This window comes from Diadema antillarum, unplaced genomic scaffold (assembly GCF_040938485.1).
Source record: "Diadema antillarum isolate AM-2024a unplaced genomic scaffold, OU_Dant_1.0 seq00000446_RagTag, whole genome shotgun sequence".
NCBI lineage: Eukaryota > Metazoa > Echinodermata > Echinoidea > Diadematoida > Diadematidae > Diadema > Diadema antillarum.
Window position 1 is genome coordinate 540159 of NW_027271420.1, and position 27866 is coordinate 568024.

Genomic DNA, 27866 nt, shown 5'->3' on the forward strand with positions numbered 1-27866 from the left:
TCACAAACGTTTCCCAGATTGAAACCCTACTGGTCATGATGACGGTTTACAGTACAGATAAAACAGATGCCTACTCTGGCTCTACACAGGCAGTCATTAAATAAATTGTATATTTATACATACATGTATCTATATTTTGTAAAATATCTATACACAATAACTGTGCCAGAGTAAAGAAGTACAGATATGTAATATGAATGGCATCCTGACCTTTCACATACCAACTCTGCCATATTACTAGGTACAAGAGCATTAAATGTAAGCGAGGCAGTTAATTACTTGTGCTACAAAATGAACAAACTTCATATCTATATAGCGATACGTGTTGGATTGCAAAGAAAGTAAAGTTTTTAATTCTTTTATTGTCGGTACACTTGAACTTTGGCATATTTCTTATCAGGCAGCACCTTTTGAATACATGATGTTCCTGGAAGGACCCTGTATTGTTACAAGTGCATGTATATGGTGTAGTATTATTCAACCAGGAGAGCAAAAACTTTGTTTGTGTATAAAGTGTTCTACCTTAGGACGGGGCAGCTGCTCTATTTCTTTGGCCTAGAGGGCAAGAGCATAAACAAAAACAAACAACACTTTTCTTGGAAGTACATCACGCATAAATCAAATCCAATATCCATATTATGTTATATCGTTCCCTACCTTATTCTAAAATCTAAAGTGAGTTAAAGTTTATTGTAGGAATACATTCCAACTCTAAACGCACGTCTATGGCATTCGCTATTGAATACTTATCCTGCTCAAGTTCCCAGCCTATGATTAAGACCCGTTATGGCAAACACATTAAACACCTAATTCTGATATGACAATATGCAAGCTTTATGCTTAGAAACATGAAGTCATGTTGATGTAAAGTGGACATACATATGTATGATATATAAGAGAGCAACGAAGAACTATTCTAATTTGTACACTGACTATTACAACAGGGTGTTCGTGCTTAATTTGCTTAATATGTAATGACAGTAGCATGTACAATACGATCGGAAATGGGTAGACAATTTTCCTATAGGTCTATCAATTTTCACTATTTTCTTCTTCTATTTCCTCCCACTGGTTTTATCAAGCTATTAGGCATTGCTCACACTAGCTGAATTTCCTACAGGAAAGTAAACACAGTATCTCAGCAGCAACAGATTAGCTTTCATGTCCGATTCTTTTTACCGGTATTCAGAATGTCTGATATACATTGTATGTGCTACTCAATTGCATGCAAGGGTAGCCTATATCCACAGTCAACATCAAATTAGATGAAATTTGCAACAAGAAAAGGAAGAGGTTACCTGATCTGTACTATGATCAATTTTAATGTATAAGTAGGACCTATGTATATTAGGATGGGAAGACTATCACAATTTAGAAGCATAGAAATACACGGTATGCTTCCTGTTGCAAACTGCATAGCAAGCAGAGTGAAACAGATTCCAGTGAAATTATTATGCAACATTTCACCCACTCATTCGGTGGATTATTTGCACTGACATAGTTTAAATGTCCCTTTATTTCAGTGCACACATTTATAATTGAGTTATTTACTAGGTTGTTTTACATGGCGTCCAAGGAATGAAGCAACCGCTCCCTTCATAACGACTAGACAATGAGGATATTTAAAGTGCCTTTCCAAGGGGCACGACCACTGCAGTCGGGAACTTGAATCAGAAACCTTTTGATTGCTAGTTAGTGATCAAATCAACTGAGCCACTACAGGTCTGCAATTCCTGCATCTGATTATGGCATGTCTGCCTTCATTTTTGCTGTGTGTGGAAAGGAAAGTCCACTTAGTTTATGGCACTTAGGGTTTCAGACACATTTCCACACATCAAAAAACAAACAAACAAATAAACAAACAAGGCAACCCGACCCTACAAAAGACTCCATGTCTATCAAGGAGTTGTGTCATCTATTTTGGCTTTAACTGAGAGTAGCTGCATCCACATCGAGTAGAGACTCTCCCTCATCCAGTTCAGTACCCGGCTCGTCGGTGCTACTTTTACTGGGTGATGATGAGGTACTTGTATGGGTTTTGGGAATATCCAAGGACTCCCTCATAGCCCGTTTAGATTCGTCAGCGTTTGCGGTTTCCACTGGCTTTGGACTCGGTGCAGTGTGACCCAATGTCGTCACATCTGCCTTGGTCACAGCCGAGAGAGCTTTGAGTAGGAGGTCTTTCATTTCTAGCATCTGATAGTTTGAAGATATGATAGGAATATCATTAATTTTCAATTTATCATCACCAAAGCAATTTCAATGTTTCAAGACATTTTGTAGCAGTAAGCAACAGAACTTAGTGAGGATTTAAGACTTTAATTGATAACGAACTTGAATGCACATCATAGATATTAATGTCATCACATTTCAACTTGCTGTAATCGTATGGGGACAAAAGGGACCAAATTAGTTGGAAGATGTACCACGAAATATGGTAGCATCACTTAAAGAATAACAGACACAGGGAAATTGAAGTTAGATTTTGAATATGATCATCAGTGACCAATACTTTACAACATGGTCCTGAAAACTGATCTTGAGTGATCATGACTACAGTGCTTAGTTGGAAAAAAAAAATGTTCCTCACCTGGCCTTCAATGTTATCTAGTCGCTCCTTTAACTTTGACGTCAAATCTGGGTTACTGGTTGATGTTGATTTTTGTGTCAATTCTGAAAGCCTGCAAGAAGATAAAAAAAGGTGATACGTAGACGGCATAAATTTTTTATTTTCACCAGCAAAAACATTTATGGACCATGTGAAAGAACATTTGTATACCATAAACACATTATTTACAAGTGATGTGAATGCAATGCTGTTGGATATCATTTAATGACTTTTGATCTTTTGATGTGTGTTTATGAGGATGATGGGATAGAATGTAAATTATTTTATGTAAATTCCTTAATGATTTTGCACATTAATTGTTAAATGACTGGGTTGTTTGAAATATAATCTCTGCGATATCGCGTCCTTCCTAGATTAAAAATAACTTTTCTAAAGTGGAACGATTTAAAACAAAGTACACTGTAATATCAAGAAACTGCACAATTTTTAGACGAGCATATGCAGTAAACTGGCGTATTTCACTGTTTGGTAAATTATGTGATCAAGATGAAGAGTGTTAGTACGTCTTACTTTTGTTCAATGGATGACATCCTGTCAGCTAGGCCCACGTCCTTCTTTTTGCTGGTCTTTGTGACATAGTGCTCCCCTCGTATCTTCTCCCACGTTGTAATCTCGGCTATCAGATCACCAGGCAGCTTTCTCCCTGTGAGGACACAAACAACGGTCTGTACTGCTCCAGTGGTACATGTACTACAGAGGTGAAAAATATGTTTTCATATGTGCGTGCGGGTGTGGGAGGAGGGGGGGGGGGTTGTTTTAGTGCTCTCTGAGGGTTGCCCCTTTTCCCCTCATCTTTGGAGGATGAATCTGGGACCAGAATCCCTAGAGATCTAGAGTGACTGATGACAATCAACTTTTATCATTAACAGCGATTCCAGAAATTTTAACACTGTTTCCCCGACACTGTTTTGGTTTCATGAGAAAAGTCTTCTAAAGAAATAAATTGTATCTCTTCATAAAATAACTGAATGCATTATGCTTGTATATGTTTGCTGCCACGAAGATTGTTACAACCCTGGAGCATATCGCAATCTGTGTCCGTCGCGTCTATACTCAATGGTGAAGGCAACTTGACCTCTGCAGACATGATATAGTTAACCCTGGACCTTAAGGACAGTCCTCCCCCGTGACAGTCTTTCTTTCATGCGGAGACAGACAGGCAGACAGTGGCTTGCCTGTATCATTATCTCATCAATATAGACTATTATAGGGACATCGATCTATAGCATCTTCTAATGAATGGGTATATGTTCTGAAGGCCCAGTGCCTGGGTGTGACTGTCATGAGACTCACTGAGACTCCTGGAGACAGCGAAGCGGTCGCAGCATCCACACCAGCATCGGAGGATGAAGCTGCAGAAGATGAGGAAGTGACTGATGATGATGAAAGGCGGGGCCAAGACGGGTCGGTTGTAGTAGTCCTTGATCAGTGAGTACCGCTGGTATTTCCACACCACGTCCGTGTTCTCCTGAACCTGGGCAAATGTGTAGCTGCAGGGGAACGGGAACAGGTGTTGATAGCGGTGATGGTGGTTACCTTTTGGGAACGAATGAATCTGTAAACAATCAAGATAGCTTTCCTCCCTCTGTCCTATATTGTCCCGGTTGGAAAGGTCATTAGTTATTGTCGAAAAGATAATACACGCAGATAAGCTAAAGGTGTATATCTGTGTTTCTAGCCTTACGACCAATCGATGGTAATTGAAGCGGCAACGCCTCAAATACTTACTTAAGCATGGCAATGAGAAGGTTGAGCAGCATAACGTTGCTGATGAACAGATAGACCGCTAGGATGATGACACCAAACGTGCTGTTGGCTGGGCAGGGCGGCATCTTGGGATCGTCATTCGAGCAGTTATCACCTATCATGCACATAAGAACAGCAAATCCCCCTTTTGTGGCTGCATTTTGATAGACAATTCATTAGGCACAGTCGAAATCGGAGACTGCATATCACTCAAACATCAAATACCAGAGTGATGATTGTGACAGATCTCATTTTAAAGGTAAGTGTAGTCTTATTTTTCTTTTGCTCTGAATTGATTCATTTGTATCTTGCAATAATCATCTAGATTAGGATGAACATACAGTGTACTAGAATTGTACAAAAGAGACTGTAGAGTGGTGCCCATTACAAAAGTTGCCAGTCCTTGCACTTGACACATTCAGTGTCCCGCTTATGACTTTTCTGTCCGTCTTGTATCAATAAATTTTGTATCAATAAAACTTCTCTATAGATAAGTCTATCTGCCTTAGCATATCCATCTTTCCGTTCATCTATTCACGTACTTAAATTCACCTGTCTACCCGTGTCCTTGCTCACCTGCGATCTCCTCGAGGAAAAGCTCTCCGTAGATCTGGAAGTAGGAGTAGTAGAAGATGCCCTTAAGCAGCTCTGCCGGGTCGGTGACGTGGGGGAAGAGGACGGCCTGGACGGCGATGCCGTAAGCCAGGAGGAATACCATCAGAATGCAGATAAACACCAGCAGGTCGTTGATCTGTAAATGATATTCAAGACGCAGGAATAGAAGTTGCCATTTGTAGAAACAAAGCTAAACACCATCACCACCACTACCACGTACACAACCACCTCCAACAAGAAGAAGAATCAAAAGAGGTGGGAACAGCAGCATCCCATGTCCGAAATGAACCCGAAATGAAGTATCATGTCCATGTTTCTTGTTCTCTTTGTTTTGTCGGGGGACGGGGGAGTGGAATGCAGGCTTTAAAATCCTGTACCACAGAGGCGTCAGTTATGATGAAATTAGATTGAGTCCTTCGGAATAACCTTCCGATGGTATATTGTTTCTGTTTGATTGCGACTGACAAACTGCCCTACATCGACGTAAATAAGCACTGAATTAATCGGTGCTTTAGTAGCAGCCATGATAAAAATCATGAGCATACATACTCACGCTGTATTCGAACCAACGACCTCCTGATCACCGGACAGGCGTTTTTGTTTTGTGTTACTTTGTTTTGTTCTGTTTTTTCTTTCAAAATATCTTATCGTTATAAGAACTTTCCTATCGGACTTTGGGAAATCCGTGTTGACGGACTCAACCTACATTACAATTAGTGACGGCTGCCTCTTATATTACCATTTTCATTATCATGATGAGTTTTGGCCCGAGGTGCTTGTTGACGGAGAAAATGTGGAGGAGGCGGATGTAGAACAGAATGAGAGTCACCGAGTGCACGATGCGCGCCGCCTCCAGGTATCCTGGAAAATGACGGAGAACGGTGCCGGCTGAAAATAGGACCATCGTGAGCGTGTCCACCAAGTAGTAGTAATTGCGCAGCCACGAGTGAAAGAACTTGCGGCAGTTGAAGAATCCCCCGATCGAAATCATCTATTTTCCGCCGGATAAACAAAACAAAAACAACAAAGAGGCAACAAAAATGAAACGTACAATAGATAATTCACAATCAATGAAACGGCAACGAGGCCTAAATCTGAATACGCTCTCATTAATAGAGGAGTATAATACTATGGGTGACTGTACACGTGTACACAAAGCACGCAAAAAAAAGGGTAAAACAATGCGCGAGTTCATTAAGTTTCATAATGAATCTGTTTGCCTTGTAGCAAAAGAAAGGAGAGTAGGAGAAGAAAGAAGACAAAGACAATGGTCATAATGAAATTGTAGCAACATTCTTTCCCATGCAAAAGTCACACTCAAGATAGAGCAATAAGATCTCAAGTCTTGTGTCTGAGCGCAGACGCAATAGACACCCATGACCCGTTTTCACTGTTTTGTGCCTTTCGTCTGACCAGTGTTCTTACCTGTCTGAGGGTCTCGATAATAAGCGTACAGACCCAGCCTATGAGCACGTACTCGGACAGTGAAGGCTCTGGGTGGAAGTCACACAGGATGACGTAGCTAAACAAGACCAGGAACACCAGATGGGACATCTAGGACACGTGCATGAAAAACAAAACGAAAACAAAAAGATACCCAATTAAGACATCTTCGATTAGCAATATTGGCATCATGTATTCAATTGGTTGTGTCAGTGATCTTACAACGTACACCCTTCACTGTTCGTGAGAGGTTTTAATAAGCATATCTTCGGTTTGTTCTAGTTGTAGCAACTTGTTTTGAAAGAAAGGGAAGAAAATGATTTTCTTTTGGTCGTAAATCAACGATGACTACTTTATGCATTAGTCTCGTGAACATATATTTCAGATTCTGATTTGATTCATTATCAGTGTTACTCCATATCAAAAGCGCCTCTTTGCTCGAAACATGGCAAAACCGGTTACGGCATTTTTGTTTTCATGTTTGTTATTCAAGGAAACTTTTCAGCGCTGGAAATGTAGTCCAACTTCAAGTTGATTAAATCATGACAGTTTGGGTTTTTTTTAAACATACACGTATCCTTATTTTTGATCTATCGCTATCATCACAAATTAGATATGAGACTTCCCCGCAAAGAGAAATCAAAGAAATAACATACCACGTAGTATCTGAAGTTGATGGCGGGAGCGCTAAGGAAGAGCGGGATGCGTTTGGTGAGCGGAACTCTGTTACTCTCCTCCTGTCGGACGAAGGCGTCCATGTTGACCGTCTTGTGTTTGAAGATGTCATCTAGAGGTAGCAGGCTTCGCAAGGGTAGATATCAAGATATACAAATACATAGAAATAAATTCCATATCTTAAATTGCATATATTTCCATAGCATGACATTCGCGGGACAATTATTAAACATCGCTTTGTGACATATTCATGGCAAGGATGAACTCGATACAACTAATCCGCAAAATGAATTGAGAATACAGTCATTCACACTGTTAAAACGATATATCATACTAGTATACAGATTAAAGGATCAAGTATGAAAGACGGACAAAATATCCTATTGTTTATATGATTTACTTACAACAACAAAAACTGAAGAAGGAGAACAAGAAGATACGTGTAATTCTTTTTTTTTCCGTTTGCAGCCCAATTTCATGACAGTAAACACTAATACTTACCCGTAGGCCTACTGATGATGGTGATGATAAACATGACAAAAGTTACAATGATAATAAAGATGATAATAATGAGCAACGACAATTCCAAAAGTACAAGTGTACTAATATCTTCTACACTCATTGCTAATACTACTATCACAACTATATACTACTGCTACTACGTACTACATGTACTGTTACTACTACTACTACATGTACTTATCACTACTACTATAATACTACAACATGTACTATATCACTACTACTATAATACTACAACATGTACTATATTATTACTACTACTACTACTGCTGCTACTACTACTACTATGCTATATTACTACTACTACTAGGCGACCTAGTATCGCTATACTGCTATTACCTCTGTTACGACTACACTACTGCTGCTGCTGCGTGATCGCGAGCTACCACCACCACTACTACTACTACTACTACTACCACTAATATCATTACTACTGTTTTGTGCTTTAACCACATCTGCTGGCATCACCACATTGATACTTGTTATTAGGTCGGTGTTGAAAAATGAAAATAGGGAACACACTAAGTTCAAAGCTCACGTAAAATTGGGCGCCGGGCTGTTGGGCGTGAATGGCACCGAATTGAAGACGACGCTTCCCGAGTCGCTGATTATCGAGTCCCGTCTCGCTCGGTTCATCTGGCTGGCTTCCTCGTCATCATCCTCATCGAAATTAAATCGACCACAGGCCCTCGACTTCGATGCCTTCGTCTAAAAAAAAAGAAAAAAAGAAGCTATCGTAAGCGCATTGCACTTGAAAGGTACATTGGTACGGTTTGTAGATATCTTACAGCCATTAATTGGATATGCTGGAATATGGATATACGGAATTGTCCATACATGTAACTGCGTAATACTAGGAATTCAGAGTGGTAACTTACTGTGAATAGGTTACGTTTGTTTCATTCTTGAAGACACGGTGCAACAAAGTTAAATGAGTCACTTGAAAAAAAAAAAGCTTCAAAGCATTGAAATAACCTGCAGCAGGCGATAAACATCCAGTATTCGCAGTACTTTCTGTTTCAGGAAAAAGCAGTACATTGTGAATTCATGCCTGTACTGGGGAAATGTACCTGTAGCGTCACGCTATACTGCCTGTCCTTTTCCTCGTCAACAAACCTGATTCCAGTGAGGGCGAATGGAGGAAAGAATGTAGCCAGCCACGTCTGTCGGTAAATAAAAGAGTCATAATGGCATTTTTCTCAGACTTGCCGTTCAAGATTAAGTCAACAAAGGCAACATAAACAATGACATTTAGAAACATGTTATGTACACGTCTCTTTTGAATAATAGTGATTTAAATACTTCCCATTCCAAAAGTTTGACACGAGAAATCTGGGTAATTATTTTACATCACGAAATAGGTGATTTACAACAGGTGAAGACTGCGGTTTGCAAGCAGCGATGAACGAAATTGGCTTCATCGCATTTATTTTGGTCATGAGGTGATGACGTCCTATAATATATCAGTTGAAAAGCTAACAGTACTCAGTTGTACTCAATGATGGTTTGTGATCATAATAAAAGACGTAGTCGAACATAATAAATCCATCGTTCAAAATTTAATGGGCAAGCAGTGAGCCAATCACATTGTAGTACTGGATGATAGCCTACCTTAAGGAGACCGTTTTGTCGCGATATTCTTCCCATCCACAGGTCGTTGAGCACGTTCTGCACTGCTGGGTGGGCGATGAAATACTTGTCGTGGGCTGCAGCAGCCAGACACAGACAGGACACGTTGCCCCACTCCGGCATCTCACGGATGAGGAGAAGGGAAGTCCTCCGACGGTCCTCTCGGTAGCAGTCGTCGAGGACGCCTAGTGCCAGTTTCTCGTAGGTTCTGGTATAGCCATTGTAGAGTGATAAAAATAATAGTATACTGATGATAAGTAATGGTGACAATGATAATGATGGTGATGATGATATTGATAATAACAATGATAACAATAATAACAATAATAATAATAATAATAATAATAATGATAGTAATATATATAATGATAATAATCATCATCGTCATAATCATAATCATAATCACAATCATAACCATAATGGGGATTAATGTAATTACCGGTATTATTATTATCATCATAATCATTAATTTTATAATAATAATAATGATTATAATAATGATAATTATTATTATTATTATTATTATTATTATCATCATTATTATTATTATCATCATCATCATCATTATCATTATAATTTCCTTATTACTAACAAAAATTGTGATCGGTGAGTTTGTGTGTTTCTGCGTTCAGTACCACTTGAACTTCTAGTATATAGTAACGTATGCATACAATTCTGAAATTAATTGAGAACATAAAAACAGGGCCCCGTTGCTAGAAACTTTGCGTTTAAACGCAACTTGCAACTGATTGTCACTGGCCAATCAAAATCATTGTTGCATGTATGTCTTCTTAATAGGGCAGACCCTGAGCCAATCAGAATGGTTGTTTCAAAATTAGCAATTATTTGCAATTGATTGCAACTTTCTTGCAACGGGGCCCAGGTCAATTTGAAATTGGTGCATATAGCCTCTACAATTTCCCTTGTGAGCTTGAGGATTTTGAAAATGTTTATACATGTACAAGGAAAGTTTATCTTTTTATCATGATCATACTCATCTAATTTGCATAGAATAATGACAAAGATATTGCTATACATATAGTATTGCACTATTTCCCTTGATGCACCGACTCATGAATGGAATGAAACTATGAGATATCAGTAGAACTTTATATATAAACACCAAAGGTACCGGGGTTTGTTGTATATATGGCGCACAACAATTTGTAGGGACGCTAAAAACAACATAATCACGCTAAACAAATACTTCCGCGAATAGATAACATGGAGTGTAACCATGGTGATGTGCTATAATTGGCAAAGAATATAACCAACGAAACAAACTGCCTGCCAACGCCACCTGCTCACTCTTGACTCTTGATCTCACCTCAAATGGTCCTGCAGATCAGCCAACTTCTGCGGCTCCGTCTCGAGATGGTGCATGGATCGCATGATGCGAGTAGCAACGAGTGCTCCACCCATCCACGCTTTACCCTCTTCCCAGAACAGCTGAGCGGTCTCAACGCGGTCTTGCAGGACTGCCCAGAGGAACAGCTCGCGACAGGGACTCAGCACCGGTGGTGAATCTGACATTATTGACGAAAGAGTTAAAAACGGAAAAAGGAAACTTTCCTAATTCACCCATAGTCGTTGTTATCAAAGTTCAGTTATTGACTTTTAAAACCCTGGAATATGCCCCCGTGTGCAAATTGATTCTGTCTTTAAATCACCGCAACTTTGAAGGATATATTAAAGATAAAAATAACAGGGATCCTTTGGTTTCAAATCAGATCCCTCGAATGCTTAGTCGTCATCAGATATTGTCGACAATTTTCTTTTATTAACTACTATTGTATGATGTTTGCAGTGATATAGACATCAGTACTGCCTATCAACACGCATAATCAATAAATACAACTTAGTCAATATGGGGTACAGCTATGATGGACGTGGTAATGGGAAGAGAATAAATTCCACTGCTTCATCAAACCTGGATAGCGGACATAAAAACTGTAACTTTTATGACCAAGTAAGATATTGGGTGAAATTCGACGAATATTGGTAAACGAATTGGAGATCATGGTCACAATACAGATGTGATGTTGAAGGTACCAACAGAGACCGTGTCACAATACATTCTACAGAGTGTGAACGGGCAGTTATTCATAATTATAATGTCTATACGTGTAAGCGAGTGAAGTTGACGAAATGTTGCACGTTGACGGACCTGTAATCGCTTAAATCAACATTTGAACCAAAATATAACCTTCCTTAATAATGCTTTAATATCCATGTACAACAGACGCATAAATGGAAAAATTGAAGTCCTGACCTGGACGAAGATAGTGCGGCTCATAAGCGTGTGTGGTTAGATCTTTGATGACTGCCCCTACTGCGGAGAGCTCGATCGGACCGTAATTCTGTGAGAGAGAGTGGGGATAACATAATCATGAAAGATCCCACTTCTAAATCTTCAACAAGATGGAGGACGAAGGAATTTGCCGTGAAAATGATTCGTGATATAATGCTTTTGTGTTATATATCCAAAAATGTATTTAACAGTGGCTATCCACATTATCATAAATGACAACAGCAACATTAATCCTGAGAAGCAGAATCGATTTCGAGAGTAATATCACCAGGGAAGTCAAGGTATTCATAACTGCTTTGATCAAGTACTCACACTTCCGCTTTTCTTTCTTAGCAGTCGGTACAACAATGAGTTTTCGTTCACCTAGTAGATAGGGGAAACAATGATAACACAAATCAAAAGAAAATAGACATTAAATACGATTTGGAAAACAATGAATGAGGAGATAATAGAGAAACAGAAGGTGATCTTAAGCACTGAATGGGTAATATATCACAACAATACAATCTTTGATGTCATACAAATTTCTTTTCAGTTGTTATAGTTGTCAAATCAATGTAAGCTTCCTTCAGTTCACGAATTCATATTTGATAGTATCCTATAAAGAAATCTTATATACATCGTGAGATGCTGGCAAATAGCAAAAAAAAAACAACAACAAACAAATGATAAAAACAAACCGAAGAACAAGAACAAATTACGAGAGTAAAAACAGAAAGGCAGCATTAGACGAAGAGGGGGGGGGGGGGGGTGGACAGACGAAGGGGATAAAGCAAACATATCAAAGGTGGAGAAAAATCACTCCACAATCAGACATGGTTTCATGCCTGTCTTACAATTTTAGTGTATGTATATTACATCATCCTTTCTGCATATAGAAACCAGAGCCACTATGGCAAGTTGGACTAGTGTCTGTGTTTACTGTGACCAATCTCACACGTTCGTCGTCTCACCTCATTGTACAGTCGCCGGAGCTCGCCGGCATGGAGGTACTTGTCCAGTTTGATGTTGATGTTCAAGAAGAGTCGGATGAAGTCTGTCTGGTCGTTGACCAGCGCCATTCGAAGCGCCTCCGACAGGTCCGACGACTGCAGCAAACAAAATTTGGGACCGATTTAGACGTTTCCCTACAGATGAGATGGGTATACTTTGGAAGCTGTTCATAATGATTGTGCCCTATCTACCGTTCATATTCTTCCCCGATAGTTTTGATAGGATAGAAATTAACTGCAAACGTTATTTGATATGATTCCTGAAAACAGAAACTTTTTTTTATTTCAATGAAGTAATTACGTAAAATAGTTCATTACAGAGGTACATTTTTTAAACTGGATACCAATAATAGTGTCTTTATTTTGCATTGTCAGGAAACAATGAGTCATTTATTTATTTTGCTCCATGTATTCCCAAAAGCTGTTACATATGATTACTCAAAAACTTTGAGCAAGGGACTTTGCGTTACATTAATGTGTGTATGTTAAAGGTGTTCATAAATAAAATCAAACAAACAAGCAATGGACAAATCCATATTCTTCTTGAAATATCTTCTGAGAGAGAATTTTCAATTGCTATCATCAATCATGCAAAAATCCGTTCTGTATCCAAATCACACCTTCCACTTGTATTGAGCCAGGAGTTGTTTTTGAGCCAATTCAACTCGTTTCCAGATCACTGCATAGGCCATGTGTAGTTGGTTTTTCTGCCGAGAACCTTGTGACCCTGGAATGTGTTTTTTAACCAACAGAAATTTTCGAAATTATATCAGATAAATGTAACAATGAATATAGCGATGCTTACAAGCAGGGGGGATTTTTTTTTTTTGCATGGACTTTGTAGGTGTTTTGCCTACACTTTTAACTGGAAGGTGAATAAACTTATCGTTGTGAAAATGATGGAGTAGTCAAATTTTAGGTACATAAATACTTTATTCGCTTTCTCGTACTCCACCATCTTAAAACTACAGACATATTTATTATCATTGTCATCATCCATATTATATAATGTGTGTAGGCTTTCATGACTGTATATAAACCAATAAGCATAAAAAAAAAATCGTTCAAGCATTAACCCCCCCCCCACACACACACACACACTTTTAAAAAACCGCTCCGCGGAGTCTGCGACGAAAGTGTCCAGTATGCACAGAGCAGTGAAACAAAATTATTGTGCATTCAGAAATTGCCTGGTTTAGCCAGCCAAAGTGAAGATAATGCTTTTCAGTTTTCTTCTTTGGCATTTTGTCATCATAATTATTGTTGGTGGCTATTAGTGTCCTGAAAGAAAGAATAGGAATTTGCTTTTCATTGATTAACAAATTAATGATGCGATAAGGTTGTTCCAGGGATATTTTTTTTCTCTCTTTTTTCCCCCGTCGGCAGTGAATGCATGTCCCCTTTGAAACTATTGTTATTCCCGAGACCTTCCACGTCAACATGAAACCAACCTTTCAGAAGCGCTCGTAGGAAGGCCTCGTCGATGTCGATGTTGGGCGAGCCATCCACGCCATCGAGCTCGTAGATGTTGAGGAGATGTCGCTGCCTGATGATATCGCTAAGCTGTGCTAGGAGATCAGCTGACTCGTCAGCGGGGATGACAGTCTTGAACTCACTGGTCATAATGTCGTGCAACATTGCTTTGTCCTCGATACTGTTATGACAGGTAAAAAGTGCACAGAGAGTTATGTTTAGAAATATAATATATAAAACAAAACACATTGAGAAAGGACTGATTAGATGATTTTGCATCTTAAAAAACGGTTGTATGTTTTGTAAGACCAGTGAGAAATTGATTTGTTTTTCTTCGCATTACAATGTATTAAAAGTCAATTTCTTTCAAAAGGCTAAACATCTTATTTTGTCATAATCATTTTATAACACTCGGCATTTCGTGGAAACCCTGTGATTTGACGCAAATGGGATGTCTATCAAATTACATTGCAGTCGCACAGTCATGTTGTACCATTAAATGCTTCTTGGCTAGGGTTGACGACCTATCAATGAACACACACCTATCTGTATACTGTCTGTGGCGGCAGTAAGGTAAGGTAAGTATGGGGCGCCAACTGTCTCATGGTCCATTTCGTCGACGAAGTGACAATTTCGTCACGAAATGACAATTTTGTCAACGAAATTGTTATTAAATATTTTTTTTGACAAAAAAAAAGACTACGTAACACTTGGCGCCCCATACTCACCTACGAACTTATCCTCGAAGTTAAGGATCACCGTCTGAACGTAACTTATATGAAGAACTAAACGCTACAAACATTTTCGGCAATGAGAAGGCATTCATGCTGTGAGACGGAGTCAGTACAACAATTATTATTCTTATTGAGCAGTACAGAAAGCGTGAGAACACTGACATAAAAATAATAATATAATAAACATGAATACAAATAATATTATAGTTGTATTCCCAAGTCATTGTCCTTATGATCATCAGATTTTATCACAGCTTGAAGAATAAGTTACTTTCAATTTTCTCTCGAATGTTAAGAAAGGTAAGCCCGTGACTCACCCGAGCTTGTAGGCCTTTGCCACGACGTCTGCGCAGCCATACGAGCCGGCCAGGACGAGCACGGGGATGCGATTCGTGATGGCACTGTGTACAGCTCGGATGTGATGCGGCCCGCCATTTACCAGAAAACAGACAATGGGTACTCGCGCTGCAGTGATCAGGTTAAAGACAAGTCTAAGTCAGCGGGGCACACAAAGGCTAATGAGCAGTGCTCAGAAGGGAGAGAAAGTGAACAAACTGGAATGAGGTTGTGAAATAACTCAGAGGAAAAGGGAAGAAAGAGGAAATGAGGATATCGGAAAAGAGAACGAATATGTACGAGAGTATGGACTAGGGGACAATATACCTGTATAAGAATTGAATGAAATAAGGAGAGAATGAGGAGATAGAAGAATAAAAAAAAAAAACATAATGAAAAGAAAAGTAAGACACGGTATTGCGGTAAAGATGAAGAGAAATATGAAGAATACTAGTACTGCGGAAAATCAGCTAATCAACTTTATTTTCTTCTAGCTTTCTATCACTGTCCTCCCATGACGGTCATTTTGGGGCATTCATCCCGGGTATTCATCTCTGCTGAATACGAAAGCACTGTCACAGGCACTAAAAACGTGGTGGAGGACAGCTTTATTAGCAAGTTTGGTGCCCTCACCCTTGTTACTATGAGTGATGTTGCGCATAGCTATCTCCTGCTCAACGAGACTTCTCAGTTCAATCTCCGAACCCGGCTGGTCTAGGCGGCCTGGACCATCGCCACTGTCGGGATGGGTTGATCCTGGATTGCCGTCCGTAGTGAGAAGAGCATAGGGGTAGTTTGGATCTAGCATTCGGTGCTCGGCCATCGCCTCAGAGCCTATTCCGTACACCACCGGGCGGTCGTTCTAAGGGTAGGAGAGGAAAATGTACCCCACCATGGAGGCCGAATTCAAATTCACTTACTGGGATAGAACAAAACATAATATAGTGATTGTAAATTTATTATGAAAAACGTTGATTTAATACTGAAGCTGAAAGCGGGAACCGTCCACATCTCGAGAAGCTTCCTCCCTGCCTAGAAAGTGTTAAGACATACACATATCATTGTATATAAATCTGAAGATTATTGTATGAAAGTTATCCGAACTTTGATATAAATCGTAATCTACAGAGGGAAAGGTGAATGGAATTTTTTTCATAGACTATTCAGCTTCCTGATAATCTTAAAAGATTGATAACCTGAATGATGAATATTTGATAAGAATAGATCTCTTGCGTGTAGTTACGAAGATTTTAAATATAATCATTTCAACTTAACTACAGATTTCCTGACATACCCCTTGGATTCTGTGAGCGGTCATTTCAACCAATATACTCTGTGACGTAATTGGATAACTGTTAATCGTCAATAATCAACGCAAATGACTTGTAACGACTGTGATGTAGTCACAAATCACAGATAGGCTGATTATGATATGCTCATTTTATACTTCACCTATCAAAGAGATTAATATCATGTCATAGCACCCTCCACTTAAAACGGTCAGCAAATGAAAGAACACTAGAGTTTCATTGCGAAAACCAACCAAAGAATTAAGGAGTATAATCCACACCAAACCAACCTGTGCACCGTCAATCAATGCCTGAAAACCCTCAATGTCTCGCAGTGACGTCATAGCAATAGCGGCCACTTTGGCTCTACTTCTCCTAGCCCCTGCAGCCACAGCGTGGTCCCTCAGTGCCTCGCCTAGAGTCTTCACGATCCCTCGGTTCAGTCCGCTCGAGATAACCCATGCACCTGTTCATGCATACAACATATGACATAAAGACAAAGAGAGATAGGAACAAAGAGACAGACATTATGACAGACAGGAGATGGTTATATTCGTATACAATGCATTCATGGTGAACAATTGCAAAAATAGCCTCACTCAAGACAAAATTATTTTCCAAAGACGTTAACCAGCGAGGTATTGCTATGTGTGTAGCTACCTCCTTGGTGGTGACATTTCACTTCACAAGCAACATGCATCAATGATATAGGACAATTTCTTACAAGTCCCGCCCAAGTAATCATAAAAATACAAACGATACGAAAGACGGACAAAGATTCTATCATTTTTGCCAGACGGATAATATAGGATTTTCCTGCTAATTTCAAACTCTTGCCAATCAAATTCGTAAAATGGTCATTTAAATTCAACGATCCCTTACGGTTCGTGTCTATCGGTCATTCAATTTAACACAAACCGCAAAATTTCGTTTTTACGCGATCAAAAGTGTTATATAGAAAATCAATTTCGTTTTATAGCACGCAATTTTTTGAGCGATCGAAAGTATTGATATGAATTCATTTTCGTGAATGTGCGGTGAAATTGAATTTTCTGCAACCCCCCAAATTAAGAAATTAATCATGGCTGGTGAACATAGTTCGAGCAGTTAAATTCGTTTATAGGAAGTCGATTTTCTACTTAATTCATTCAAATTAGTGTTATTGTGTACGGTGAATCCGCGTGGACACAATATATATTTTGATTTTACATGCATTACACAAAAGTGCATACATAATTTAAATTTTAATCTCCTATTTTCTTTTTCACTTTTTACTCTTCATTCTCTTTTCATTTTTTGTCATTTTCCTTTTCTTTTCTTTTATTCATGAAGAGTTGCTTTCTTTGTTTTGTTTTTGTTTTCCATGTTTCTTTTCTTTATTTTCACTTTATTCTTTCATACATGTCATTTGTACATGTTTCTCGTGCATAGTTTTGTGGCATTTTATTTTTCATTTATGCATCTCTATCATCGTAGTTTCATATCTTTCATCATTACGTTTATGATTCTCCCACAAACGTGCATTATATAGCTGTCTCCGTTCTAATATCAGTACGTGGTCTTCGGTGTGTAAAATCTGCCGGTCTATTCCGTCGATGTTTTGTCGTTCCAGACATCGTGGAAATAATGTCTGGCTGTGTCGGTACCACTGACCGCATTTTTGTGCGTTGATGACGGCGAGAGTCGAGAGTCGGCCGACCTGGGCCCCGTTTCATAAAGCTGTTCGTAAAGTTAAGCACGACTTTACGAACAACTGGAATATGAAGTGCCAATATGTGTGCCCATTTTTCTTTTCCTTACGTTTTAAAAATGTGCGACTGTATGTCAATATTTCGTCTACATTGGGGCAAAAGGTGGTACACTTTCAACTAAAAACGTGTTTTAATACGTAAGAATAATCATTATCACCTGCAAATCCCAACTTTAGCTATTGAAATTAACAATGATTAGGAAACCCACTCGGCTTGCCATCTTCCAGTCGTTAAGTAAAGTCGTGCGCAACTTTACGAACAGCTATATGAAACAGGGCTCTGGAGGAGCCTAGTAAGTTCAGTCTCAAGTGCTGACGATGGATGCCTTCCTCTTGTGCCCCCTCTCTGTCATCCATCCTTCTCTGCCGCTCTGGACGAGCGAGGAATGCCTTTTCTTGACCTGAGCTTTAAAAGTTCATGTGTAGAGTGAATGTTCTGCACCTGATATTGGAAAGGGGAATATGGCGGAAGCAGCTTGAGGGTGATGTTGTCCATTCCGTCAGGTAGTCTGGCGTTGATGTGTGGTTGGGCGTTGTCGAAAATGAGAAACACCCGATCATTGTCCTCTTGAAAGATCTCCTGTCAGCATCGGGATGTATCAGCCATATAATCTTTGAAGCCTTCTCTGGTGACAGTCTCTTGCGCCATGGCGTGATGCACCAGACCGACATCGGTGGGCTAATGCCAGGGTTGATTATGTTTAGATTTTGCCCTTGTTGTCCACTGACGACTCGGCGAGCCGTCCGAATGTTCAACGAGTCCATATGCATTGTATCCATGCCCGTCAATGAAGAAAGGTTTACACCCCCCCCCCCTTTTTTTTTCATAAACCGACCTGTTGTCTAACACTCGCTGTTCATTTATTGTCGCGGGACATCTTCCACCAGCTTGGATATGTGCAGCATTTTACCTAAAGAACTTGCGATGATACTTGTACTCAGCACTTGGGGCTTGTTTGAATCCAAGTCGGTCTACAGATGTTCGAGGGTCGCTAAGGGGTTGGCATTCAAAGCTTAACGAAGACACTCTTTCATCTCGTCGTCAATCTTGGCATTCATGTTGCCACCTTGGGGAGTTTGTCTCTTCGCCCTGTTCGAAGGAATGTTGCAACAATAGATCTTGATGTCTGGCTCTTGACACCAAGTCTGTCCGCCATTTCAAGTTTGTCCGTTTTGTTGTATTCAAAAGCCGCAATTATACTGCGTCCGTACTCATTAGGCGTTTTCACATCAGCCCGATAAAAATCCAAGCTCGAGATATTTTTTAATTTCCCAAGTCAGAAAATATCGCGCTATTTCGAAACATCGTTCTGATGTGAAAACACCTATTGTGCGTAATTGGAAGCGAGCTGGCTGATGGTCAGTCATTTTGTTTTCTGTCTCAGTTGTCAGTTCAGTACATTATCTTGCCTGTCAGCGCCAAGTTTGTACAATGAAATGGAATGATACAGAACTCAAAACACAGAACGGATGAAGGTGTAAGCGTTTATTTAACAGACTGTACTAATCTAGTCTAATTCATGAATGCGCAAATGGACCTAGAAACAGCTTTTCCATCAACCTGCTCCTGACGAACAGCATTATACAGATCTATTACGCGAATAAGATTTTAAGTATGTTTATGGTTAATAAGGGGAGAAAAGGGGCATAGGGCTCCTTAGGAAATCAAAACACCACTTGCATAAAAAAGCTCAGAATTCTGACGTTTTCAAAGATTTTACAGCAAAAGAATATTTCATGTCATTAATTTTGTCAAATGAGCATAACATCACCAAAGCAAAGTATTGATCTGAACTAGAATTCCCGAATCCCCTCCCTATCTTGATTTTCCACCTGGTGTGAACCTTACATTCTCAAGTTGAGTGCACAGTTATTTCAAATATGCTTTCTCATTAACGAATTTGAATGACCGAAGGGACGCAGATGTTAGGCATGGACGAATTTGAATGACGATTAACGAATGCCGTAATATTGTTTATAGTGTCAAATTGATTGGCGCAATTTGCAGTTCGATCGCCGAGTTGCTGATTTTGAGCGCCCAAAGACGATTTTAAACTCCGCTTTTTAATCGGAAGAAATTCGGACGACATTGATTGCTCGAAACGTTAAATTGAGTTTCTAATCATGTATTCTCATCTAAAAAGATACTGTGATTTATATAAGTCACCAACCCGTCCGATCACTTTATCGGTATAGTCACTAACTTACCAGTTGTGGCAGCAGCTTTAGCTATGCCCAGACGAAACACTTCCCTTCGTTTGATGTTCATGTGGAATTTTGCGGTGCCGCCGACCACAGAAATAACCAGGTTTGGCTTCGGGAGTCGCCATTTCTCCAGCAAGAAGTTCACCACGTCCTTGGGGTTCGCGTTGGTTGGCACCAGGGCGAACTAGTGAATGGAGATAAAGGGAAAGGTTCGTCATTCTAATGACAGCGCTTTGTGTCAAAATAGTTCCTTGTGTCCCCCCCCCCCCCCACCAACTTGCACGAAACAAACTACTATTCCTTTTTACCAATAATAAACTAAATAAAGGTTATGCCATTTATGGGAAGACTTCCCGTAACCTTTATTTAGACCACCATCAGCAAAAAAAAAAAACAAAAAACAAAAAAACAAAAAAAACTCAGCAACCTATCTATTTTGTGCAAACTAGCGGGGGGGGGGGGGTGCATAAGGAACTCTTTCCGTCAAATGTCCAGCGACGAAAAGGAGAGCGGCAATTTGAAAGGCGAAATCCCTTATTCGAAAATGGACTTGGAGAGAATGAGAGGTAGGTAAACTTTGCATCAGAAGTAGATAACTCGTCAAGTAATACACCATAGCTATCAAAATACTCCCCATACATTTGTCCTGGTTTCATTCCGTGTGCATGTGTGTGTGCGTGTGTGTGTGTGTGTGTGTGTATTTGGTATTTGGTGGAAAGCTGTAACATCAAACAAAAATACAAACTAAAACAAAATGACAAGATGTGAAAAATGTACCTCTGGAGACGGTTAAACTAGTGAGGTAAGAAACATTCTAGCTTTAAAACCAGCAGATGAGATTTTTGGCTATCGACCGAGCGAGCAATAGAGACGGGGTACTGATAAAAATTCCGGGGCTGTGGAGAAAATCTAGGGCAGCACCTTAAAAAATCCTGACATTTTGGTCCGGGTTTGACTCCAAAATATTTCAAGATATTTCTTTCTTTTTGTAAAGCCAGCGAGCATTTTTTCTTTCTTTCCTCCTTGGTTGCACAAGGTTCGTCGAATCTATCATGCCATAACTTGGGCTCCTTGCATTCGGAAACCGGCTCTATCATATATATACATACGTATTATGGGTAGGGGCACCATGTCTTGAATCGATGCAATAAGACGATGGTTCAATCGTTGAAGACTCCAACCTGGCCTTGCAAAATTAATGTAAGTCGCCTGATAATCTTTCAGTCAACACTGATGTGATATTCATCCAATTTAGTCACACTCATTTGTCACGTGGTAATGTGCACATTTCAGGATCATTCTTTGCTTAAATATTGAAGTCGAGTTTCAATTAATGTCCATTAATACTGTAAGTGTCTACGAGTATTACGTAACATAATAATATTATTGGATTTACATAGAGGGAGGTACTCAGCACTTACGTACAGGCAAATTGAAGAAAGAATAGTAAGTGCCAAGTGATTGGTTCAGAGCATGATGCCGCGGGGCATAATAGAAATAAGTGAGTGTGTGTGTGTGTGTGTGTGTGTGTATGTGTGTGTGTGTGTGTGTGATAATGTGCAGGTAGAGGGGAAAGTGGGGATGAGAGGGATAACTAGTATTGATGATTGGTGCTAACCTCCATAGAAATTATAAAGAATCTTGTAGCCAACGTTAGAGTGACCGCATTACCCCGACATCCCCTAGCCCTTATGTCGACTCACTCCACACTTCTTCAATGCTCTGATGTATGTCCTTACTGCAAAGTCTATTCCTGTAGATATTTTAATGTGAATATATCCTGTTCAAAACTTGTCTAATATCAAAACAAAGCAGTGTAAAATGATTATGATTATTCTCAAACAAACAGGGCGCTCCTCGTTGCGAAGGACTGAGTCTGGGATTATTCAGAGCAGAAGGATGCAGCTTATTACACGTGTCTTTCATTACAAACCTAATCGATGTTACATAAGTGATTGAAACATATTCGTTCAGAGAGGACAACGTGGTATACAAACGTTACTGTTAGGAAGCCAAGAAGGGTCGTTGCTATTAATTCCCCTGTCCTATGGTAAGCAGCTTTGTTAGAATTGTTCGTGGTAGTGACTAAATTTCGTAAACAAATAATTGGCGCAATCAAATGCGTGGCCAAACGCAATGAATCTCCCGTGTAATTGATTGTGAGGATGACGTCATTCTCGAGGGCCATGTAAGCACAGACTGAAAGTTCAGGCTAATCACGGAAGCATGTGACAATTCATCCAAGGTTGGTGTTTTTTTTTTTTTTTTTTTTTTTTTGTTTATGTGTGTGTCTGTGTGTGTTGTGAATTAGCCTGAAGTGAAGAAGACAGCTATTATTATATTTGTCAAAGGACAGCTGAGGCAAAAAACACCTTTGAAACAGAAAGAGAATAAGTTAAAAACACATGAAAACTGTGGAACTAAATCAATTTTAAACGCATAACCACCGTTGCATGTGGAGACTGTAATTCTGTTAAGACTGACTTGTCATCATTCAGTAATTCAATCGAACCGGTCACTTGATTCATTCGACTTAAAAAAAAATGATTGTGATATACACTACATGACTTTATGACTTATTCGGTCGTGCAAAACATCCGACCTGTAAAATATTCAAATAAAATGTGCAAGAGTGAAGATGATGGTTATTTTAACGATCGACAACAGACTACGTCTGCAGGTGTACATAGAGTGATGTGTCGAATGTGAACATATGAATTCAGAGGGACTTTTCACAAAACATATCTTCAATTGCAACTAGGCTTTTGACTAGTTATATCGAACACTGCTGCATGACAATATGGTTTTTAGTGCTGTTTGTTAATTGGCACGAGAGTACCAGCTTAACGGAAATCACCTTCAGAAAATTGATTCAGAACCTCTCAAAGATATATTTCTTTAATAACGAGGCTCAGCTTTTTTTCTAACTTCCTTTTCTTCTTCTGATAGAGTGGCAAAATCACTTCATGATTGAGGTTTCCGAGTGTGAGTGCTGGCTACGCTTTCCGAGAGTGACTATAATCTTGATATCTCCATACATAATAATGATGTTGTCATTCTTTGGAGACGATGTGTGTTTGTTGAATTGCTTAGTTGAGTCTGTGTGTGTTATATCTAAGTGAAGGGGGAAGATCTACTGGTAGGATCAGGATCACACCTACGTCCAGGATAGCTCTACTTTACATACTACGGAACTAGGGATTACTTTCCGTGAACAATGTCCTACGGAAATGAACCCAACGACCTGTAGCCTACCCTCGTCTTCAACCATCGCTTGCCCGTGCGTAGCCCGGAGTCGAGTTCCTTGCGGTAGAGGATCTTACTGGTGAGAAACGAAGCAGGAGGCTCGGGAGTAGGAGTGTAGCTCTGTAGCACTGTTTCCATCGCCACATCCTCAACTGGTGCACTAGTCGAGCCCTCCCTAGGGACACAGTAATGTAAAGCAAATGACAATAATAATAATACTTATGATGATGACAATGACGATAATGATAATAATATCAATAGTAATAGTAATGATAATAATAATGATGATCATAATCACAATTGTAATGATATCAATAATGAAAATAACGATAATCACAACACATTATCAGCAGCTGAAGTATTGTATCATCATCATCATATTATTATTATCATTATTACTATTATTATTATTATTATTATCATTATTATCATTATCATCATCATCGTCATAATTATTAGATAAATTAGCGTTTCAGTGATAATCACGATTATTTGGAACATTTGGTTCAGCTATTTTGGACTGTAAAGTGCCGTAGACATACTATACAGTATATAGACTGTAAAGTATACCTTTATCCAGCATATGTTTGTAAGTGCAGGTGTACACTATGAATGGACATATGTTTTGAGGGGAGCCTCTTCTGACCAGCTATAGGGTGGCCTCTCTTGGGTGCTATCTGGTTTATCCCACACTTTTGAGCAGCAATGGGCAACACTTCTCACCAAGAGAAAGATTAATTGTAAGAGCGGTTATGTAATTGAGAAATGCGTTTGTTCGAGGAACATGCTTGGATGAAACATCAAAAAAGGCAGAGGTAAGCCCACTCAAAACCTTTAACAAATGATATTGGAGCGTGAATGATTAGCAGCTCTGGAATATAGTGATCATTATTTTTTATAGCCAAGTTGTGTCATAGGCCCTATCATTTTGTTCTCGGACCAACACAAAAAACAAGCCAGACACCACGATATTGAATGGTCCCACGTTCTGAAGTTACATCTTGCCCTAAGCTGATAATACAGTGAAGAATGCTTTACAGTAAAACCAGTCTGGACATTATAATGAAAATACAAATGATCCTTTATACATTCAATTTCTTAAATTGCCCTAATGAAACACATGGTAAATACGATAAGAATATCAGGTGCGTACACGAAATCTCAACTTTTTAGCAAAGCACTTGCGATGAAAGAAAAGAAAGAAATCATTGGAAAAAAAAAACATGTATGAAGTAATAGACACACAGAGAGGGAGAGATGAGAGTGAAGAGAGAAATAACACCAATTATACATCAAAGTTGTAACTACGAAGAACTCTCGACGAGGCAGAGTTTTAAAAAGTGCTCGACATAATACATAGGCTAATCATCTTACATCCAATTAGCTCAGTTCATAGCTGCCCCTTTGAGGATGGGCTGATTTTGCTACAACACGCATTTCCCATGGACCCCTGCCCGAGTATACTCGGGACTCGTCCTCAACGGGTTAAAACGTGTGGAGTTGCAAGTGGTGGTTCATCATGGATATTCACTCTTTGTACACTCTTCCCAAAGTGTTCAAGTACTGTAAAACATAACAATGTAGCTCGCCATCGGGATCCATTTCATCATACAGGGTAAAGGAATGGTGGCGAGCCTGAATCTCGAGATAGCAACCACTGTACATATGCCAGCTATGGTAACCACACTAGCGAACGTGTGGAAGCACACTAATCAGACGTTAAGTTGTATAAGAGCGCGAAAACTGTGACTACTCACAGCGTCGAAGCGCACGTGACACGGAAGTGAAGAGTTTGTTCCTAAAGCGGTAGTCTAGCAGATTCAGACAGAATGATGATTGGCAAGTTGGAATCTTAAATGGGTTCAGCATTCAATGAGCTTCACTTGTTGTGACCTATAAGATAGGTATTGTGACTCACCCAACCCCCTTTTTGATATACTAGTACACGACACAGGATTAGTGTGTCACACAACCTCTGCGCACTTGGCAGATAACCAGTATGGAATAAGCACATACTGGAAACGCAAGGCAATTTGCAGAAAAACTGTTCCTAGAGTAAAAACAGCATCAACAACAAGGATATAGAAGTAATACTATTAGTCACATTCAAATCATAATGTTATCGAGTGATGCAAGATTTTTTTTTCCAATTAGAACAATTTGTATACTTTAGACGGCTTCGATTTGGAAGAAGTGTTTGAGGGGAAGTAATTCCGTTTGAAGTTTTGTTCGTGAAGTCATTTTAACCATAGAAGATCGCTTAATCAGACATTCATAGAAGAACATTGAATCTCGCAGTCATTAAGTCTGGGCAACATGACACAGCACCCCCGCCTGCCACCCCTCCCAGAGCGAGGCCTGCATGGCAAAACATGGAATGGTATTTTTAACATAATTGTTATTGCTTATAGGTTAGTCTGTTGTGGATGGGGTTATAGTGAAAAAGGATACTGCATGATATTCAAATGTTATTTGTAAGTGCTCTCGAAATTTTTATTTGTATATATTTATAAGAAGAAATGCAGAGAAAATATACTTCACGTTTATAGTAATATAGTCCACTCTTGTGAAATTAAACTATATGTCATCAATACGCCACTTCACATTTAACACTAGTCTGCAATGACCTCTGGAACCACAGACTTTACCAAACATGGAATACTATAATCTGTAAGAAGAGCAGTTGAAAAGAACCAAGCAGAAAATGGTAATTTAGATGTAAGTGCTGTTTGATGTCTTCTGTTAATCATTTTGACCTGTATAAAATAAAGCATTCAGTTGTGTATTCTAATAAGTGCATGGTTGTTCATGCGCGAACATTATAACATGGTTTTCATAAAGACCTATCCATATTGTGATTATCCATTCATGTTGTGAATGTTCATACAAGAACATTAATAACATGATTTTCATAAATACCTATCAGCTTATAAACAAGTCAATTGCAGGAGAAGGTCTGCAATGACCGTTATCTGCGCATGCTCAGATTTTAACTGTGAACTGGCATATTGTGACTGAAAAGAACACGTAATTCGTTGTTTTATCACGAGTGAAAAACTCAGCTTTTTCTGCGTGACATTGAAAGAGCATTTGAACTCTCAAGTATTTTATATTCAATTCACTTTAAACTTATTTTATTTTTTCGACAAAAACACACATTTCACTTTCTTTTGTAACAGAGAATAAGGTGAACAAGTCAATGTGAAAATAAATTTTAATTTAAACATATTGTGGAATTTTGTATACATTTCATAAGGACTTTAAAACTATAAATAATAATAAAGTTTAACTTGATTTAACGACCCCATTTCACTGATTTAATGCATTCATATTAAGTTTCGTTAGAATTTCCTTTCATTCTCAATTCCAACCAGTATAACATCTCTTGAAGTTTATTACAGAGAATTTAATCTGATTTACTGTAATCTGTGTGGACCGAATGAAACTATTTTTTAAACTTGTGTTTCTAATTCCAATATCATCCTTGTACTTTAGATTCAGTTGGCATTCTCATCATTGATATAATCATTATGAAAATCATAATCACAATCGTAGTCACTGCTACTCACGCAACGATCGTAGACTGTCCTTGCTGGCTATCCACTGTATAAATCTCTCCCCTGTCTTTGTGCGTGCTGCCGGTGCAGCAGCTAGTCGCCATGGCAACGACAAATCGTGTCGTCAAATTTTATGGCAGCCAAACAATAGTCGTCACCGATTCCAAACGGTCTTCAGCCACCATGAGTTCTTACAAGAGAGAGAGAGAAAGAGAGTGAAAGTGAAGGAGAGATCGAGAGAACGCAAAAATAGATCATAAGAAATTATTGTAAACATTGTAATCATTTAAACTACAATATGAATTGTACAAGGGTTCTTTCAAAAATGTCAACCACTGACATGATTGATACAACTCTAAGGTGACGCATAAGCCTTGGTACACTTAAAGAGAATGGCCCATCAAACAAGTGTTTCCAATAATGACCTTGCACTGGCAATATTTATCAAGCTACTGTATTTATTGTACAAATTGGGGACGTGCCTCTGCGTAAGATGTATTGCATTAATCGGAGCACGCAAAATCAACTCACGCGCAAATGCGCAAGACCAAACTAGTGCTGTATACATGCTGAGGAGCAACAATGCTCTCACGCTGTGCCTATGCCTTGTTTGAGGAGAGAGAAATTAGCTCACGACTCGATCGCGCCTCTTGACATTAAACTAATAACGTTTCTGAGAGGGTAACCGCATAAAAATGAATTGATTATTCTTTG

The 27866-nt window shown here is 39.2% G+C and overlaps 1 protein-coding gene and 1 pseudogene across 1 annotated transcript; both read right to left on the bottom strand.

The window, feature by feature from the left end:
- Positions 1–1926: 1926 nt before the first annotated feature.
- Positions 1927–27256, bottom strand: LOC139732763 (transient receptor potential cation channel subfamily M member 5-like). The gene is made up of 24 exons (XM_071643607.1): positions 27165–27256; positions 23605–23770; positions 20353–20533; positions 16685–16860; positions 15739–15967; positions 15087–15234; positions 14014–14216; positions 13183–13289; positions 12524–12658; positions 11883–11933; positions 11532–11619; positions 10587–10785; positions 9242–9467; positions 8701–8793; positions 8169–8338; positions 7090–7234; positions 6416–6544; positions 5730–5981; positions 4952–5126; positions 4358–4490; positions 3923–4119; positions 3140–3272; positions 2591–2681; positions 1927–2196 (listed from the first exon to the last, which is right to left on the bottom strand). Exons 1-24 carry the CDS (start codon positions 27254–27256, stop codon positions 1927–1929), a joined length of 3789 nt encoding a protein of 1262 aa, XP_071499708.1.
- On the bottom strand, positions 18376–20078 carry LOC139732748 (uncharacterized; annotated as a pseudogene).
- Positions 27257–27866: the final 610 nt, after the last annotated feature.

Coding starts and splice junctions, on each gene's coding strand:
- LOC139732763 (XM_071643607.1), bottom strand. CDS start 27,256: ATGGCGACTAGCTGCTGCACCGGCAGCACGCACAAAGACAGGGGAGAG. Junction 16,861..20,352: donor TAAAGCTGCTGCCACAACTG/GTAAGTTAGTGA, acceptor ATGCATGAACAG/GTGCATGGGTTATCTCGAGC. Junction 12,659..13,182: donor TGGCTCAATACAAGTGGAAG/GTGTGATTTGGA, acceptor TGTTTGCTGCAG/TCGTCGGACCTGTCGGAGGC.